Source organism: Galleria mellonella, unplaced genomic scaffold (assembly GCF_026898425.1).
Source record: "Galleria mellonella isolate WM207_F2 unplaced genomic scaffold, CSIRO_AGI_GalMel_v1 utg132, whole genome shotgun sequence".
In the NCBI taxonomy this organism is placed as follows: Eukaryota; Metazoa; Arthropoda; class Insecta; order Lepidoptera; family Pyralidae; genus Galleria; species Galleria mellonella.
The window spans coordinates 1,907,734-1,925,347 of record NW_026441989.1 but is presented as its reverse complement, the minus strand read 5'-3'; the positions used below and the strand labels follow the sequence as shown (position 1 = coordinate 1,925,347).

General features: G+C 31.4%; 1 protein-coding gene and 1 long non-coding RNA gene across 3 annotated transcripts; one reads left to right on the top strand and one right to left on the bottom strand.

Moving 5' to 3' along the window:
• Positions 1-4,267: 4,267 nt before the first annotated feature.
• Positions 4,268-5,595, bottom strand: LOC128202494 (uncharacterized). Its single transcript, XR_008253813.1, has 2 exons — positions 5,325-5,595; positions 4,268-5,072 (listed from the first exon to the last, which is right to left on the bottom strand). It is a non-coding gene; the product is annotated as an uncharacterized LOC128202494 (long non-coding RNA).
• A 3,299-nt stretch (positions 5,596-8,894) lies between these two features.
• Positions 8,895-13,938, top strand: LOC113518349 (5'-deoxynucleotidase HDDC2). 2 transcript variants are annotated; one of them, XM_026903223.3, is made up of 5 exons: positions 8,895-9,029; positions 9,122-9,199; positions 9,315-9,462; positions 10,029-10,183; positions 10,706-13,938. In XM_026903223.3, the coding sequence occupies exons 2-5, from the start codon at positions 9,137-9,139 to the stop codon at positions 10,940-10,942; spliced, it is 603 nt and encodes a 200-aa protein (XP_026759024.2). In that variant the 5' UTR covers positions 8,895-9,029; positions 9,122-9,136; the 3' UTR covers positions 10,943-13,938. The 2 variants fall into 2 exon arrangements, with proteins under 2 accessions (XP_026759024.2, XP_031769044.2); XM_031913184.2 differs by having other exon boundaries at positions 8,954-9,199.
• The last annotated feature ends 3,676 nt before the right edge of the window (positions 13,939-17,614 follow it).

The following is a 17,614-nucleotide window of genomic DNA, read 5'->3' as shown; positions in this document are numbered from 1 at the left end:
TGCATTAAATTTCTATAATAATTGATAAAATGTGAGCAAGTCATATTTTTTAAACACAGAGGACAAACGAGCATGCGGCTCACCTAATGGTAAGTGACTACCGCCGCCCATGATCACCCATAACACCAGAGGCATTGCAGGTATGTTGCCGGCTTTTTAAAAAGAAATATATGCTATTCTTGAATATATAATATATATAATATTTCGCTAGGTATAAATATTATCTATTGTTGAATTGTTCAATGTTATGTTTTAATGTTCTTTATGATTGAAACTGTAAACATCTATTGTACAAACTGAAATCTAAATTCTTAGCATCATTTTAAGGACATGTTATATACCACTAAAACTTAACATTTTTTTACAAAGAAAAATGGGTCTAAATGTGACAACATGAGCCTCCATGACAGAAATGGCACAGATGGGACGCTCAAATTTAATGCTTAAAATTCACCCCATATTTTTTTGGGGAAAAAATCTAATCTAATGAGCCACTACATTACAACTTCAAAAAGTAGTAAGTTTTCTTTTGTATTTTGTTTAATATTTATTTTACAATTTAGATTTATATTTTCTTTATATTATTTAGGTTACAAACAAATATATAGCCATTCTGATGAACGGTTACTATAGCCTGTCGACGCCAACAACACTAGGGGTATCACGTGCGCATTCACGGACCTAATGAAACCTTAATACACCCTTTTTGAAGATGCTGTAGTCTCTAGGGAGAACCTTGGCAGGGAACTCATTTCACAACTAAACGTGTGCGACCTTTTAGGTTCTAGCGTATATGGTGGTGATTATGGGCATCATTTTGCATAATTTCCCAGAATACAATCCGTTATACAAGTGGTAAAACAAACAAAGGGAGGCCAAGTCTTGCTTTAGATATAAGAGCTCTACATTGTCAGTGCGCTTAGGATAGTCGACCATAAACGACGTACTACGTTCGTTGACAATTCTCATAGTCCGTCTTTAAACCGAATCAAAAGGACCAAGCTGGTATCCAGATATTCCGGCCTACAGATAAAAACAATACTTCGGGAGGAGCCAGACTTGCAACTTGTAAAACTATAATATATTTGATAGATTCCCATATTGATACCAAATAAAATTTTGGTATAATGAAAGTCGCTCTTTTTTTCCACAGCTATATATTTTCAGTTATTAATTCGGGCATATTAATTGTATACTTATCTAAATTTTTCTGTTTCAGAAATTTAATGCATATTTTAATAATAAAGGTCTGAGAAGTGGTTAGTGACTAAGCCAGTCGAAAACATCTGACCCTGCGAAAATCCCTAACGCATTAAATTTACAATGAGGCGCGGTTTTACCTTTTGCTGTAGGTATAATACCCGCTGTCCGTAGTTTACCTTTTTTATTAACATGCTGAAACGTTAACACTGAATGTTAATGGAGGTTGTTCTGGTAAACTAGTATATCTTTGCAGCAAGGCTGTCATATAAATAACTATTTCAAAAAATATATATTATACAGAAAATGTAGTCCTCATGTTACCACAGATAATTACACGCTAGAATCTAATTGATTGCATATAACGCGGTTTCAGAAGAATTTCCTTCCGCAAACAGGCAGGCTGTTAATGAACTCTTCCGTCTTCTTTTTTCTACTTGAGGAAAAACCACTGCCGAGCTTTTAGAAATTACAGTATAGGATTCTTCAAAAAGGGTGTATAAAAATTTTTTGAGAGATGGCAACGCGTACGTGACATTTCTGGTGTTGCAGTCATCCATAGGCTACAATAACCATTTACTACCAGTCAGGTCGTATGCTTGATGCTTCTTGTTGGTCATACCTTAGTGATAAGAAAGAAGATAATAGAATATTATAAAATAATATAATTTAATTTATAATAGACATTTCAAGTTATTGACATATGTATGTATGAAGAGTGCCATAGACATGATAGAGTTTATTTATGATATCCGTGGTGGGGTTCATGTCTATTTCTATGTTAGTAGTCTTCTGCATATACTTAATAATAAACAACATAAAGTAGGTAGACACAAATGTTTGTATTTTCTCCCAGATTGCAATATACAAGTAGACAAGTTATACCTATATGGAAATAATATTATCATAATTCATAAGTATTACCTATTTATTATCACTTAAAAAAAATACAAGCCATAAACAACAATGCACATTTCCATTTTTATCCTAGCGCAATAAAAAATAATAAGCCCGAATGCTTGCACAGCACCCTTAAGCTCCTTTGATCGTTATATTTTTATAATGTCCACGTATTTCTACGATGCTTTTTACGAGCGAGCTCACCTACCACCTACCCAATATTACTTTTTTACAGCCAGGCTATCATCACGCGCCGAAGTTTTCTCATGATATTAGAAATGTCCTTTTATACCCAGTACAGGATGACTGCTATATAAACAATGTAATCCCATAAAAATGTAATATGGACTAATATTAATAATAAATAAGCTTATCTTTCATTTATGTAGTTACAACTGCTTTATACATAAAGGATCAGTAAGTTTATATATTAACAAAAACTTTAAATCTCAATATGTTTTTTTTAATGCATGACAATGAAGTGTACACGCTGTATACGCTGGCGGGGCACCAGTGAGATGAAAAGGCAGGTTAGTTAACCCATCGTCATGAATACACCAGGATTTCTTCATTTTCAGGATTTTTTCAGGATGATTTCCATCATCAGGATTTTTTCAGGATGATTTCCAGGGGGGGGGGGGGGGTACAAGATCAACCTAATTGAGTATATTCCTAGCGATATAACTGATAATCCGCATCCATATTACTAACAAACCCTTCCCCCCCCCATTTCTATATGCAGCACCAATTCAAAACTCAGGACTACGAATAAAGCCTTGATTAATCTAAATAAATAAAAATCTTATACCAAATAGATGGAAAGGAACAAATTATTACTAATGGTGCCTAAGAGCTCCATTACTAACAATATACCCTATTATACAGGGGGACCCCTGATAGCTAGGTGAGGTAGATTAATGGGTTCATCATAATGAATGTGGAAATCCTCATCGCGATGAAGCAACTAACCTAATTTCAAAGTAGCTTATTTGAAAACACCGCATGAAGGATGACCTGACGGGAATATTGTAAGCAATGGGGTAGCTAGACCCTGTTACTAACAATCCCCTCCTCCCAACAACATGTTGGTGTTGGCTGGTGGTGAAATTATCACGACAGACAAACTACCCTTTTTTATCTTTATATATTTAAGGACTTTTGTCCTTTTAGGCACGTCAGTCCCATCGTACCTTAATAAATTTTAGAACATCATTGCATGTATTTAACAATTAAAAGATACCACCCACCAAATCAAATAACATGAACGAAAGGAATGTCGTAGAAAAATTATATGATTTACATAGCTGGAAAAGAGAAAGAAAAAAACTTAATAATTTATGGTCAGACGTAGGCCTCAAGGCAGATAGATCTACGTTAAAACCTACATCCAACCATATCATCGACGAGAGGTCTGCTAGAATGGCATGAAACATTCCTATATTATTTTTATTAATCATTTCTTTCCTCTCTTTGTTATTCTTCCATCGGGACGTGTTGAATATCATCGATTAAGCCACATTCCTGACAGTTAGGCGATTCTATTTTCTTCTTGAAGTGTCCAAACTTAACTGACGGAATGTGTCCAGAACGTATTCTATGAGCTAGAACCACATGATATCTACTTACATTACAATAAATAATCCACTGTATACGAGGAGGTTGACCTTGTAAGGTCCTATACCACATACCTTTGGTCTTCGAAACATTATCATGACTATCTTCTATACTCTATCTATGATAGTTCAGATCCATTTGCAATAGCTAATTTAGCTAAATGTTTAGCCTCGTTAAATCTAATTCAAACATGCTATGGAACCCATTGCACTATCAGAGCGATCCCTCTTTGTTTAAGAAGGTATATTTTATTTAGTATATTATATGCAATCGATATACCTCTGCATCTAGAGACACTGTTGAACTGTGTTGAAGGGCGCTCTTGCTATCTATACTCGTACTATACATTAAAGAATTTTTTAAATTCTCAGAATATCTAGAGGTGACGGTTACCACTTTTCATCAAAAGGGCCGTCAGCTTGCCATTCTAAGGTACATAAAAAAATTGGTTAAACTTTTTTTTTAATTTATCCATTCCAAAAAAGTAAACAATAATAGGGGGAGGTCCCCCAGAACCGGACACTTAAGGAATAACAAAAATAAAAAAATCGCGTAATAGTCTAATTTTTTTATTTCACTTTAATAAGCTTTTAACTATATACGTAATCAACTCAGATATATCAGCAGTCTTAAATGTTACTTTAAATGTGGTAAATACTAAGGAACAATTAACATAGAAAAAAGGACGTGCCCAAAAAGGTCCCCTAATGCCGGACAGACATTTTTTCGTTCATTTTCAAACTTAAACATTATTATAACTAAACAGTTCCAATCTACCTAATGTATAATCTAATTTAATAACTTTAACTGTTAATAAAAAAAAAACTAATCGTAATTCTAATAAACTTTGGTCATAATCAGGAACGTTTTTATAGAATCACAAAACTTTAATTGTACAATTTGCAAAAATCACAAATGTAGCTAACTGAACCCTCTTCAACATCAGCACACGCTTCATGAGCCCACTGACTGCAAACTTCAAGCTATCAATATTTTTAGTCGGGTCGTTAGTTTTCTTGCCTTTCAGTTGTTGCATTTTAACTACAAGAGGTTTAGCCTTTGTTGCCTTCTTTTCAATGCGCGCATCTTTGTAGGGGGAGGATGTTAAAATCTGACTTTTCTCAGCTTTTCGTCGTCGACTCACGACTCTCTTTGCTGCAGTGCTTGAGACTGGTGATAGCTGATGAATTACAGTGAGAATTGCTTTGCTTATTGACGGTTGTGTATCAACATTCTCCTTTTCATTGACGTCGAAAGGCTTCTGAGACAGATCTCCGGGTGTACCCGTATAAGCGTCATTGCAAATGTTAACTTTAGCTGTTGAAGTCTGATGATGAACTTCAGCAGCAAAATAATAACTATAACGAAAACAAACTTGCTATAAAACTGTCAGGTATTAGGGAACTTTGAGAGTGTCGGAACTCAAGGACCCTCAGGTACATACAAGAAAAATTTTCATTCAAATTGTGTATTTATAAATCATAAAAAACGCATGAATTATGTCAGATTAGAACAATAGCAATAATTATTAATAATAAAGAATATTATTCCATACTTTAAATACTGTTTACAAATCCCAAAAAGTTACTTCAAACAAAATTTTTACCAACCTAAAAATTTAGACCAAGTTTTACGACGAACCAGTCAGTACTGACTATTGACTCTCCCTCCCTCGAACTTCACTTGAGATAACCTTTCTAACCGTGGCAAAAGCAACAAATTGGCGCGCTTCTTCGCTCCGATTTAAACTATGTCGGGCTTTAGGAGCCGTCCGGGCTTAGGGAACTTCCCCCTATATATAAATACATAAAAATCAAGTCTTTCCTCATTATAGTATTAGTATAAACTAGAATTATTATAAACGTACAACAGCATAATTAAATTGGATACTAAAAGTAAACAGTCTATTTAAAAACAAAATCATACATAATTATATGAAGAAAAAGGGTAATATAAAGTTACTAGCTTTTAAGATGCTCAAGCATTCAACAAACCATGGTGGTTATTCGTCGCTAGAAAAATACAAAAAATACCACTCACATTCTCATACAAAAGATGTTTAAAGCTACTTAAACGAAAACTAATTCAAAAAAGTAATAGCATTTATTTTCAATTTATTTGTAATTTAATTATTTGATAATTGTCATATATATCGACATCATAATTTTAGTGGAATTTTACATGAATAATCTGTACCTGCTTAAAATAAAATTTAAAAAAATATCATATCGCAGGACAAGACACGATAAGGAGTCACATATTTATTTATAAAACTTTTTGCCTAGACGTTATATTTTGACAAAGATTGTATTAAATTATACATAGTAGTGATGTTGTAAAAATATCGCCCTCTAGTGTGAAGAATTTCTAAACGCCTCCTACATATATGCACGAATACGTCTGGCTTGGCTAATTGTACGAATGCACAAAATTATAATCATCTTTAAATGATCAAAACATAAATTTGACGTAAAGGTTTTTTTTTTTCTTTCTTTTATGGCGTTCACCCCGATATTAAGGTATTTTGCCAAGAACAAAACGGGGAAACGATAGTAGTAATAAAAATACCTAACACAAACGAATTTAGAAAGGATAAGGATTAGGTCTAAGATATTTATAGGATATGAAGGATATACTTGTACATATGAGAATATACTTATAAATATATAGGAAAATCAAATGACGCATAAAGGACAGACATAAAGGTTTAGGATAGAGGTTGAACTTGGGATTCACAAACCATAGTCAAGCGTTTTTATTGACAAACGTCACTAATTGACTAAAAATTTATAATTAAAATGCGCTATTTTTCTATGAACCTATTTAAATTTTGATTGTGCATCTTGGGTTTTTTTATTTAACGATGTGTAAAATTTACTCCTTTCTATTTGATGGGTTTTATAGGAAACAATCTAGGTATGAAAGGGATAACGGAAAGGACATAAGGACTCACCGTCTTGTCGTGGGCTATTATATGATGTCCTGCAAACGTGCAAGACAAACAAACGCTGTAGGAAATTAACACTAATTCTACATGTTTAAACTAGTTTCAATATTTAACTTTTGAAGTCAACTCAACTCCAACAAACTCAAGAGTTGCATAATCGTAGCTAGACTATTTACCAAGATTTCGATATCATGATACCTTGGATCAAAATTTAATAAATCGGAACATAATTTCTCACTGAATTTTTTAATTTCAATTTCATTGATTTTTTATTATATATTTATTTATTTTATTCTTACAATGAAATAAATGTAATTATATTTTTAGACGCCCTAAAGGTGACAAGTAAGTATAGTACCTGTCTGATGGTAAACAGCTATGAAAAGAGACTATTCAATTGTAATTTATTTGTGCCTATCTATAGGTATGCCTTGTAGTAGACACACCATGCAAACATCAGAATTTGTTGTCGCTTCACAACTCCAACGTCTAAGAAAACAACTTCCTCTCAAAGGGGAGCAATTTATTTAATGGAGCAGATAGTTGTTTCTCCACAATTTTCACAGCATTCGAGTGCCTTTCACACTGACTACAGCACTTTTGATAATACATTTACACAAGACAAATAAAGTCAATAGCAATAGTAATAAACTTCGTGGTTGTACGAGTATATCCTATAGTGTCATTTCTAGATACAAAAATACACAATAATTAACAATACGAATCTAGCCGACTCCAACTGCGTGTCAATTTTTTTTTCAATCAAATCTCTTATTGCACATTAATACAAAAACCTAAAAATTAAAAAAAAACTTAAAAATAGGAAAGGTTTTATTTTTCTTTTAAAAGGAATAAATTTAAAAATACTTAACATGTTTTCAAAAATTCTTTCACTTATAAAAAGCTGCATTATCAGGGAGCAAAAGGTAATGTATTTTATTAAAAAAAAAATAGGTTCTCTATACTGTCTATCCTTGCAAAGCCTGGGCAAGTCGCTAATTTCAAATAAGTATATAAATTAAATATAGGCTGTCATGCCCCTGTCATATCAAATTCAATAAATTAAAATGCAAATAACAGTACATACAGAAAAAAAAACCATTTTTAAACATAGTAAAATTTCTAGATACGTCATAGAACGTTCTAAAAACTACATAAAACACAGAGACATCATAAAGTCTTAAGATGTTTTCATGAAATTTATATATTTTTTATTAGGTTTGTAGAAATTTTATTCAAGTTCCAACATGGTTTATTGAAAGTCTATGATATAGATATATATCATAGACTTTCTTCTTATATGATATATATATATATATATATATATATATATATATATATATATATATATATATATATATTATATATATATATATATATATATATATATATATATATATTTAATAGTCAAAATATTTACTGCCACCCGCACTTACGTCCCACTGGTTTTTCTGCCGTGAAACTTTGTACTTCGCATTACCTAAATTTCAGTTTTAAGTGACATACATACATAGACATAGTGATGGCAATGAAATTACACAATATAGAAGCATAACACCATACTACTCGGGAATAACACCACATGGAGGGCACCATGGGCTTCACTGTATTTTATGATGTCCTCGGCGACAGTTACCACTTCCCATCAGGATGCAGTTGTTTGATGTTTTTTAGATTTCGTTTAACATTCTAAGTTGCATGAAAAAAATAAAACATGCTATCAAGAATATATAAGTAATATTAATGAGACAAAAATATATTAAACTAAAAACCTGCCTGGCTTCGCATGGGGACAATATTTGTTTATGTAACTTTTAAACTGTTGCTGTTACTGGTATTTTGGCGTGTGTGAAAGTACTATACTAATATTCTCTAAGATATTAAAATGATCGACCTATTTAGCAATTCGATCGGGTTAGAATATAGTATAGATATAAGTTTAAAATGTTTGGAGTTAATTTAATATTAAGTAGTATTAGAAAATTTAAAACAGTTATCTAACTTTAATTTCTTTATTTATGAAAATAACCAACAAAGCATACATATATAATATAAATTTTATATCAACTTAAAATTTTGTATGCACGTCAGTCCACAAATTTTGGCGCCCTTTTCTATATTTATTAATAATACGGTCCGTAGACAATCAAACACCGATCAGTTTATAAAATATAAAACACTAAGTATAGTTATCTCTTTTAACCATTTGCAGAACAGACGTCAGTCTCTATAATTTATCTGTGCTTCTCTATCTATCTATATTGACTATCTCTATCTTATTCATTTTTTTCCAGTTACATGTCATTTCTGCTGTCTTCAATACTTGAATTTAATACAATTTTGAATTTAAATTTAATACTACTGAAAAGTAATACCATTTTAGTGTTTTATATTCCAACGTAATCTTAGTTTATAATATTTTAACGCATATAACGTAATCTTATATCTATATCCTTTTAGGAAGACAATCAAACAATGGCCTTAATCGCTGAAAATAAGAAAATCCTAGAGTTTTTAGAGTTGGTGGGTCGCTTAAAGGTAATTATAACTAATAATTCACAACTATTTTTATGTATTTATTGTAAACTTTGAATTGCCAACTCAAGAGTAGATAAGAATTGTACTAATCAAAATATCTTATCTTTCCTTACAGCACGTTAAAAGGACTGGTTGGGTAATTTGTAACATTGATGAGTGTGAGAGTATTGCTGGACACATGTACCGTATGGGACTGATGACCTTCCTTCTTACAGAAGAAAACAATCCTACTAACTTAGATCGGTTTAGATGTCTTCAAATAGGTAATTAGAACTTGCATGTGACCAGAAACCACTTTGTAGCTTGTTAATAAATATTAAAAATACAAAACAATGTTCTCACATCCATTTGCTGTAGCTACTATCTCTATTACCAAATCTCAGTCAAGGTGTCTAATATATTATTTGACTAAAAGTACATTAAAAAAAATAAAATATTGCTTAACTTACCATGTTCCATCAGGTAGACTGACAGCTTACTTGGCATTTTCAAATAAATAAAAACCCTACCTAAAAGTAATAAAAGCTTATTGAATTCATATGTTCCTTTAAATTATAAAATTATATTTTATTTCTATAATATATATAACTTATTTCCCGTATTGAACAGCACCTTGAATATATTTGTAGATATTATCACATCATCCATGCTAATCCTCATCATGCATTAAATATACAATAGCCTAAATAAGAGGCGAAATATTGAAATGGAGTTTAATTTACATTCATAAGCCTCATGTATAACAGTCTGAGAACTAAGCTGTTACATCTTCTTGTAATTGCACTTCGTTCTTGCTTAAAATGTTGCTAAAATGTTTTATATTTCACAGCCCTTGTCCATGACTTAGCAGAATGTATTGTGGGTGATATAACACCCCATTGTGGAGTCACTCCAGAAGAAAAACATTGTCAAGAAGATGAGGCAATGAAAAAAATTGCAGAATTAACTGGTATTGCAGGCGATAGAATGTACGAACTGTATAAGGTGAGCATAACCTAAATCAACCTTTTTTTTATTGCAACCTGTCTTGAATAACATTCAGCGAGTATTAAAAAAGTAAAAGAATTGATAAATAGCCATAATTATTTAACAAATTTCATAGCCACAGAGTGTCATCTACTTCTATCTTATTATACTTTTTTATTATTTAGTAACTATATCCCATGGCTAAATAAATTATTATAAAGTAAATTATGTTTTAAACCATATAAAATTTTGTCTATGTATTTAATTTTAAATTTACGATCAGGACTTAATGTGACACGATTTTAGGTAAATTGTATGTTCTTACTGATTTCTATTGTTTTCATTTACTGACTTAATATATATATATATATATATATATATATATATATATATATATATATATAAAATATTTAACATATCATTAGCATCTGCCTTCATACTTCAGCACTCTATTTATTGTAGTAAAATATTATGGCTTTTAAAACCTTTGATCATTAGTGATCTATTGGGAATTTAATATTGTTATATATGAAATTACAGGAATATGAAAATCAAAGCTCTCCAGAGGCACAGTTTGCAAAAGATTTGGATCGCTATGATATGATACTGCAAGCTTTTGAATATGAAAAACGTGAAAATTCACCAAACAGATTACAAGAATTCTTCTCTGCCACAGAAGGCAAATTTAAACACCCATTTATAAAAGACTTAGTTAATGAATTGTATAGGCAAAGACAAGAATTTGAATCTAAGACAATAGTGAATGGAAATGCATAATTCATTTGTATAATATTCATATTACTTAGCTTTTGCTGTAAATATGAAAGATTTGCAATTATCTTCAGCTAATCTTACTTCATTAGTGATAATTCTCCTACTTATGTTATACTCCTGTAATACATATATTACAAAAATAATTTTTAAACAAACATAATAACATTTATTATTAAATTACTTTTTAAAAGTTTTCATTACAAAATACTTTATGTGTATAACACATAAAATAGTAAATTTATCTTTGCTATTGTATCTCTAAGTTATCAAAGCATTAAGTTTTGATTAATTAAAAAGATGTGCTTTTAGTAATGTTTAAGCTTTTTTTTTAATATTATGAATGTTACCATGTTGAAATAGCTGTACATTATACCGTTTTAAGTATAAAAGGTTTAAATTACCAAAATAAAAGTTTATTAAGAATATGATAGAGAGAAATAATTTATAAATATTTCATAACAATCTTCAGTTTAAAAAGGAAATTGTCAAATTTTTATATTAGATATGTTTTAAGCATATGATAATCTAGTAGTAAGTAATCTGTAAGTAATAAGTGCCTTTTCACATGTAGCAACTGCGGCTAATTACCGGCTCAGTACTTGAAAATATTAAATAGTATACAATCTAGATAGGTTATCAAACTTCAAAATAATCACCTTCCGGATCGCAACTGTAAAAACCGCATCTAATTTGATATCTATTACACCAAATCTTTTACCGAGCAAAATATATGGACAGCCAGTAGACAGACCTCTTAAATATTTCAACAATAAACTTTTTAATTTTAATAATTAAAACATTTTATCTGTTTTACTTTTGTATTTAGTTGGGATCTATAACAGCTTTTACATATCCGTTATCAGCAATCGCATCATGTGGAAAGGCACTTCGCTGCCGGTTACACAAAATATATGTGGTGCGAACAGTTGAAATGTATAAAAAGCACTTACTCCATGATAACAGATATTTATCTTGCGTTTAAATTTTTAGTAGTAAATTAATTAAATCCTAATTTACTTCAAATAATTTAGATTCAAAGTTTACAAAAACAAATTATCAAAAAACTTTAAGTGTGTAGGTGGAGGGGGAAGAGAAGGTTACGATCAACCTTATAAAATTTCAAAGGAAATTGTTTAGTAATGACATGCTTAATTTTCATATAAATTGAGTTGCATCATCTGTTTATCTCTATGTGTATGTAATTTGCGATTGATAGTTTTCTAGGTTTTATGTGCACAATATAAACCAAGTAACTCTGATATTAGAATGTGCATACATGTACATAGTGTCTATGTAGTATTGATAAAATGTGTTCATTTTGCATGTTATGTAAAAATTGTACATGTAAAATTAAATTTAATATGTACAATAAAATGTTTTAATAACACCAAAGTACATTTTGTCATAATTTATAATAATTTTTATATTCAACAAAACATTAATTATTTACATTGTAAATGTAAATATAAAATTAACAATGTTAGTATCGACTTTTTTCCCAACTTCTTAAAGATACTTAAGAATATAATATTTTAATAAGTATAGAAAAATTTTTTTGAATCTATGTTAGACTTGTATGATTAGAGATAGGATACGCTTAATTGTTTCCCCCAAATTAATATGTTACTACTATCGGCCTTGGAGAAAGTCGCGCGACGCTCGGGAGTGCCCTAAGATCAGTGTCTCAGAAAATTGATGTTGAGTCTTGGAGTCTGGATAACCCGTTTTTTTGTCGTCGCGGAGGCACCATCAGACACTTGTTAAGGTCACTAGATAGGCTAAGGCCACCCCTGTATGTTTCTTTTTAATGAATGATACTGGAATGATAACTGCGCCGGCGTTATCAGTATGAAAGTGTGCCCATGGAGATAAATTCATGAAGATTAATCACCATGGTTTCTAAAAGAAACCGCCTGAATATCGACCTGATAGAGTATATTGCAATAGAGCTGCTTGTCCCCATTACTATCTCTTTTCCCCCCGATCTACCTATACCCTAATGTTCTCTTCTTAGTCTTAATTATTCTGACTGTAAATGTCAATTCAAATCTTGTATTACATATGGGTATTTTGATAATCACATACATAGTGTATTGATGTAATTTGTTCTCACATAGTATTCAAGTAACTTGAAACTAGTTGTGCCCACTACAAGGTCCTGACTGGTAGTGGCGTAGTGTGTCGGGGCATTGGGTTCCCTAAAATGTGGTGGAGCGCAATGATGACTAAGTCATCCGTCATACTCGTGAATGGATGCTCCTTGTGGGAACTGGTTTATTCATGTTTACTTGTTTATTTACTATTGAATAATACATATAAATATAACTTAATGCTAATTATAGTCACAATATGGTTATTGTGACTTATACAAATGTAAAATTATCTTGTACATAATAATTTGAAAAAAGAATCTGTTGAGTTTCTTGAGAATTCTTCGCAGCAAATAATAACGTTCCGAATCCAGCTGTAGAATCATAAAAAACTAACGATTGTAAAGAAGTCTATTTCTATTTCTGCTATTGTAATAAGTATAATGGAAACATATATTAATAATTATCAATTTCAATATGTTGGCTTATTTAAGTTACCTGTAATATCATTCAATACGTTAATAGGCTGCAATATTTTTTTTTTCAGATAAAATAATATGTTTCATACAAATTACTGACAACAATTTCACACAATTATTTTTGTCTTAACATCACAAAAATGTAAACACAAAAAATTTTATAAACAGCAACTTATATTTTTTTTATCGTCGCATGTTCATCTAATAGATAGACAAAAAGTACTTAACTTTTTTCTTTGTTATTACTGTTTAATTTACGAGAATTGTAAAAATAATAAATGCTTTTTTTATTGTTTGAAGTTGAAATATAATAAAATAGTTTTTTTTTTTTAATTGGAGCTTATTACAATGTTTATTTTTAACATTAGATGTGTTATTTTTTAAATATTTATTTTTTATTAATTATTGATTAAATTTGTATTATATTACTCTTATTACTTTTCATTTCGTAATAACCGCCTCGCGGTACCCTAGAGCTTAGTGTATATTTATTATATGCTCATTCAAATTTAGTCCGTGCGCCAGTGCGCTAGTTGACCTCATTTCACAGAAAAACCCTCGCATTCAATGATTAATGAAATAAATAGTTTGTTATAGATATGTGCGCCGTGTGGTCCCAGCAAAGAATGAGGCACCCCTTTCCTGTGGGTGTCGTAAAAGGCGACTGAGGAAACTTAACCTTCCAACCCTCTTGTCAAGCGTGGCTATTATTGGCAAATCTCTCCTTATAGAGGTCTATTTTCAGCATTGGATAGTTAACAGTTGATATGAACGAACTGAGAAGCAAAGTGCTTAAGAGCTCCATAACCAGTTCGACATTGAGTAGATGCAGGTCCAAAATTCGTCCACTTCAAAATTTTTTATTTTAATTATTTATGATAAAATCGGACTGAAGTTTCAAGAATTGGTTGGCTAATTTTTTTTTTTTAATGGGTGATAATGAAGTGGTAACCCTGCCTGCGCTATCGGTATACGCTAACGGGACACCCGTGAGGGGTGATAAGTGAGTATGAAAGCAGATCCGTTAGCCCATCGTGATGAATTCCACTAGAATTAAACACAATAGTTTCAAAGAGGAACCGCGTGGAGGTCGATCTGATAAAGTGTATTACTAGTAATGGGGGGATTGTTAGCAATGGAATTTAACAGCCTATTGCCAGCAATTTGCTCTATTAGGTCGACCTCCATGTGGAAACCATCATGAACAATTCTTGTTGAATTCGTCACTATGGGCTAACCGACCTACTTCATCTTCACCTATCATCCTTCACTGGCGCGTGCCTCGCCGGTGTATACCGATAGCGCGGGCGGGGTGGACCATTCCATTATCACACATTAAAAAAAAACTAGTAATGAAATTAGAACCCATTACTAACAATCCCTTTCCCACCGAATTGGTTAGGTAGATAAATAATAGGATTTGGACAACTATCCTGGTGGATACAAAATTATAAAATGACAGTATTTATTTCTGGGTTGGATATTCAGATGTTAGATGCCTTACTCAATAACATGCTTGAACCAATCTAGTTTCTCTTGAGAGTTAACACCTAAGACTTGCAGAAAAGCAATGTATAGAACATGTAAAAAATAAAAATCAACAAATCTTTATATATACTTTTTATTTTACAAAAAATGGGTAGGCAGTAGTATTGTGTACAAACATAAAATTCTCAGTCAGATTAGATTTTAATTAATCCTAACTTAGATGTCCAGAATTACTACTCAGTATACTTATCAGATCATATAGGAAATGTCACATGTTAAAAAATCTACCTACCCAGTTTAAACATACCCAAACCGTCATATATTTTTGTTTATTTAATATGACAAATTACAAAATCAATAAAAGAAAACAATGGATCGTCATTGGGTAGTTTATTAAATTAGGCTTTATGGTAAAACTGACAATTAAAAAAGTAAATAAATGTAAATTAAAGAGAATTGCTTAGGTATCACATTAACAATTTCAGCTCTCTGCAAAAAAGCCTGAAATGTTTAGTGTTCATATTAATATGGAGCACTTTTAAATTGTATGTGCAATATTAATTTACAGTTTGTTTCTGATTTGCTGCTACTTGCTCTTCTTTTTTTCGTTGCTTTTCTCTCATTAATTCAGCATCTCTGAAAAAATTAAATCATACAATTGTAAAAAAAATATAGATTGCATACTTGTATCATCAAGTGCAGAAAGAAAAGAAAGCTACCGATTTAAAGAGAACAAGGATGTTATTGGAAATATGACATAATTATGTAATAATACAACTGTGAAATAGATTTCATTTAAATTTAATTTATTTGACCAAAATAATATGCATAATATTAATTTTGTTTTTTTCAAGCTGTAATTGCTGTTGGCTACAAATGGCTTTTACAGCTTCACTGGGTGTGTGCAGTCCATTTGCCAAAGTAATTAGATCATTGGGGTCTAAGAGTGTGTGTCTCAATCACAATCTCAATTTACATCAAAATATTTATTGCATAATACAAACATACATAATAAGCCTGTCTATATAACCACATATATGTATATAAGTAATAAAAAATAAAATGACAGCTCCAAAACAAAGTGGTATATATATATAAATAAACATTTTTCACAATATAATACAAGATGATGTACATCTGAAATAAGCCACATTTCAGATACATACATCACTGTGTGACATTTTTAGGATTTATATATTACTAGCGTTTACCTGCAATTTAATCCAAGTGACCCGACAGCTTATGTACTTACTCAATCACATATAGTATATATTAAATTTCATAGAGATTAGTTAAGCTGTTAAAAGGTAACTAACAAACAAACTCATTTTCACATTTATATTAGTAAGGATTCCTTAAATTGAGTTAGATTAAATTTAGTTAAATTACATTTATCTATTTTAATATAGATATTATTTTTTTTTCTTACTATATATCATTTACCTATGTTTCCTTTCAGAGAGAGACATGCCAGTTTTCTCACTGGCATTCTTTTTTTTCTGCATTTCTTGCTGCTTTTTTTGGTTCTTGGCACGTGCCAAATCTCTCTGATTTCCACCTGTTAATTAACCATACATATTAAAACATACTAGGCTCAAATCCAAGCAACTAAAAGGCCCATAAAAAAAGCGTAAAATTTAGGCGTTACAACACTGATGTTGTCATACGTTCTAGACATTTCTATATCGTCACAACATAACCCATGCAAATTCACGAGTGATTCTACGTTGTAAATACCGGTATTTAGTATTGTTTTTTTACCATTTTTTTTTTTTGTTTAACAAATTAGGATGGATTACTCACGGGTCATCGTGGCCTATTTTGTCAAAGCCAACAAAGTTGAATTCGTCGCAATAGTGATTATGAAAGGCCCGGACGATACGCTAGTCCGGTCGAAACCTAGGACAACGCACCGCCCTCCTTTTTCCCAATCCTAAAGAAACTTGTAAACAACTAAAAGATAATAGCTGGCTTATAATGTAAAGCCCGAGCCAGCTGGTCACAACCACAAACAAAACGATACCAATTTAATCATGGCGGCAAGCACCATGGCTACCAATAGTAAAAAAATATTTTTTTTTTAAATTGCATGTTTTTGATTCCTACTTATATGATTTAAAAATGAGTTCAAATCACTGGGATGTACCTAATGTATTTGTTTAAGAAAATTTTATAATAAAGAAGAGATTGTATTGCAAACTAATAAAACTATCGTAGCAGTTTTCAAGTATCTTCTTACATATCATTCGCCACCATTTTTTTTATGGATGATTATGGAATGGTAACCCCGCCTGCACTAACAATATATGCTGGCGGCGGGGCATCAGTGACGAATGATAATCCTCATTACTAACAATCCTTCCCTCCTGGAGGAAAGGAATTGTTAGTAATAGAACCAAATCGCCATTACTAGCAATGTATCCTGTCAGGTCGACCTCTACGCGATTCCCCTGGAAACCATCGTAATTAATTCTAATGGAATTCGTCACGATGGGCTATCTGACCAGCTTTCATTGTCATCTATTATCCCTCACTTGTGCCCCGCCAGTATATACCGATAGCGCGGGCGGAGTTACCATTCTATTATCACTCCTTGAAAAAATCCCTGTCAGGTCGAT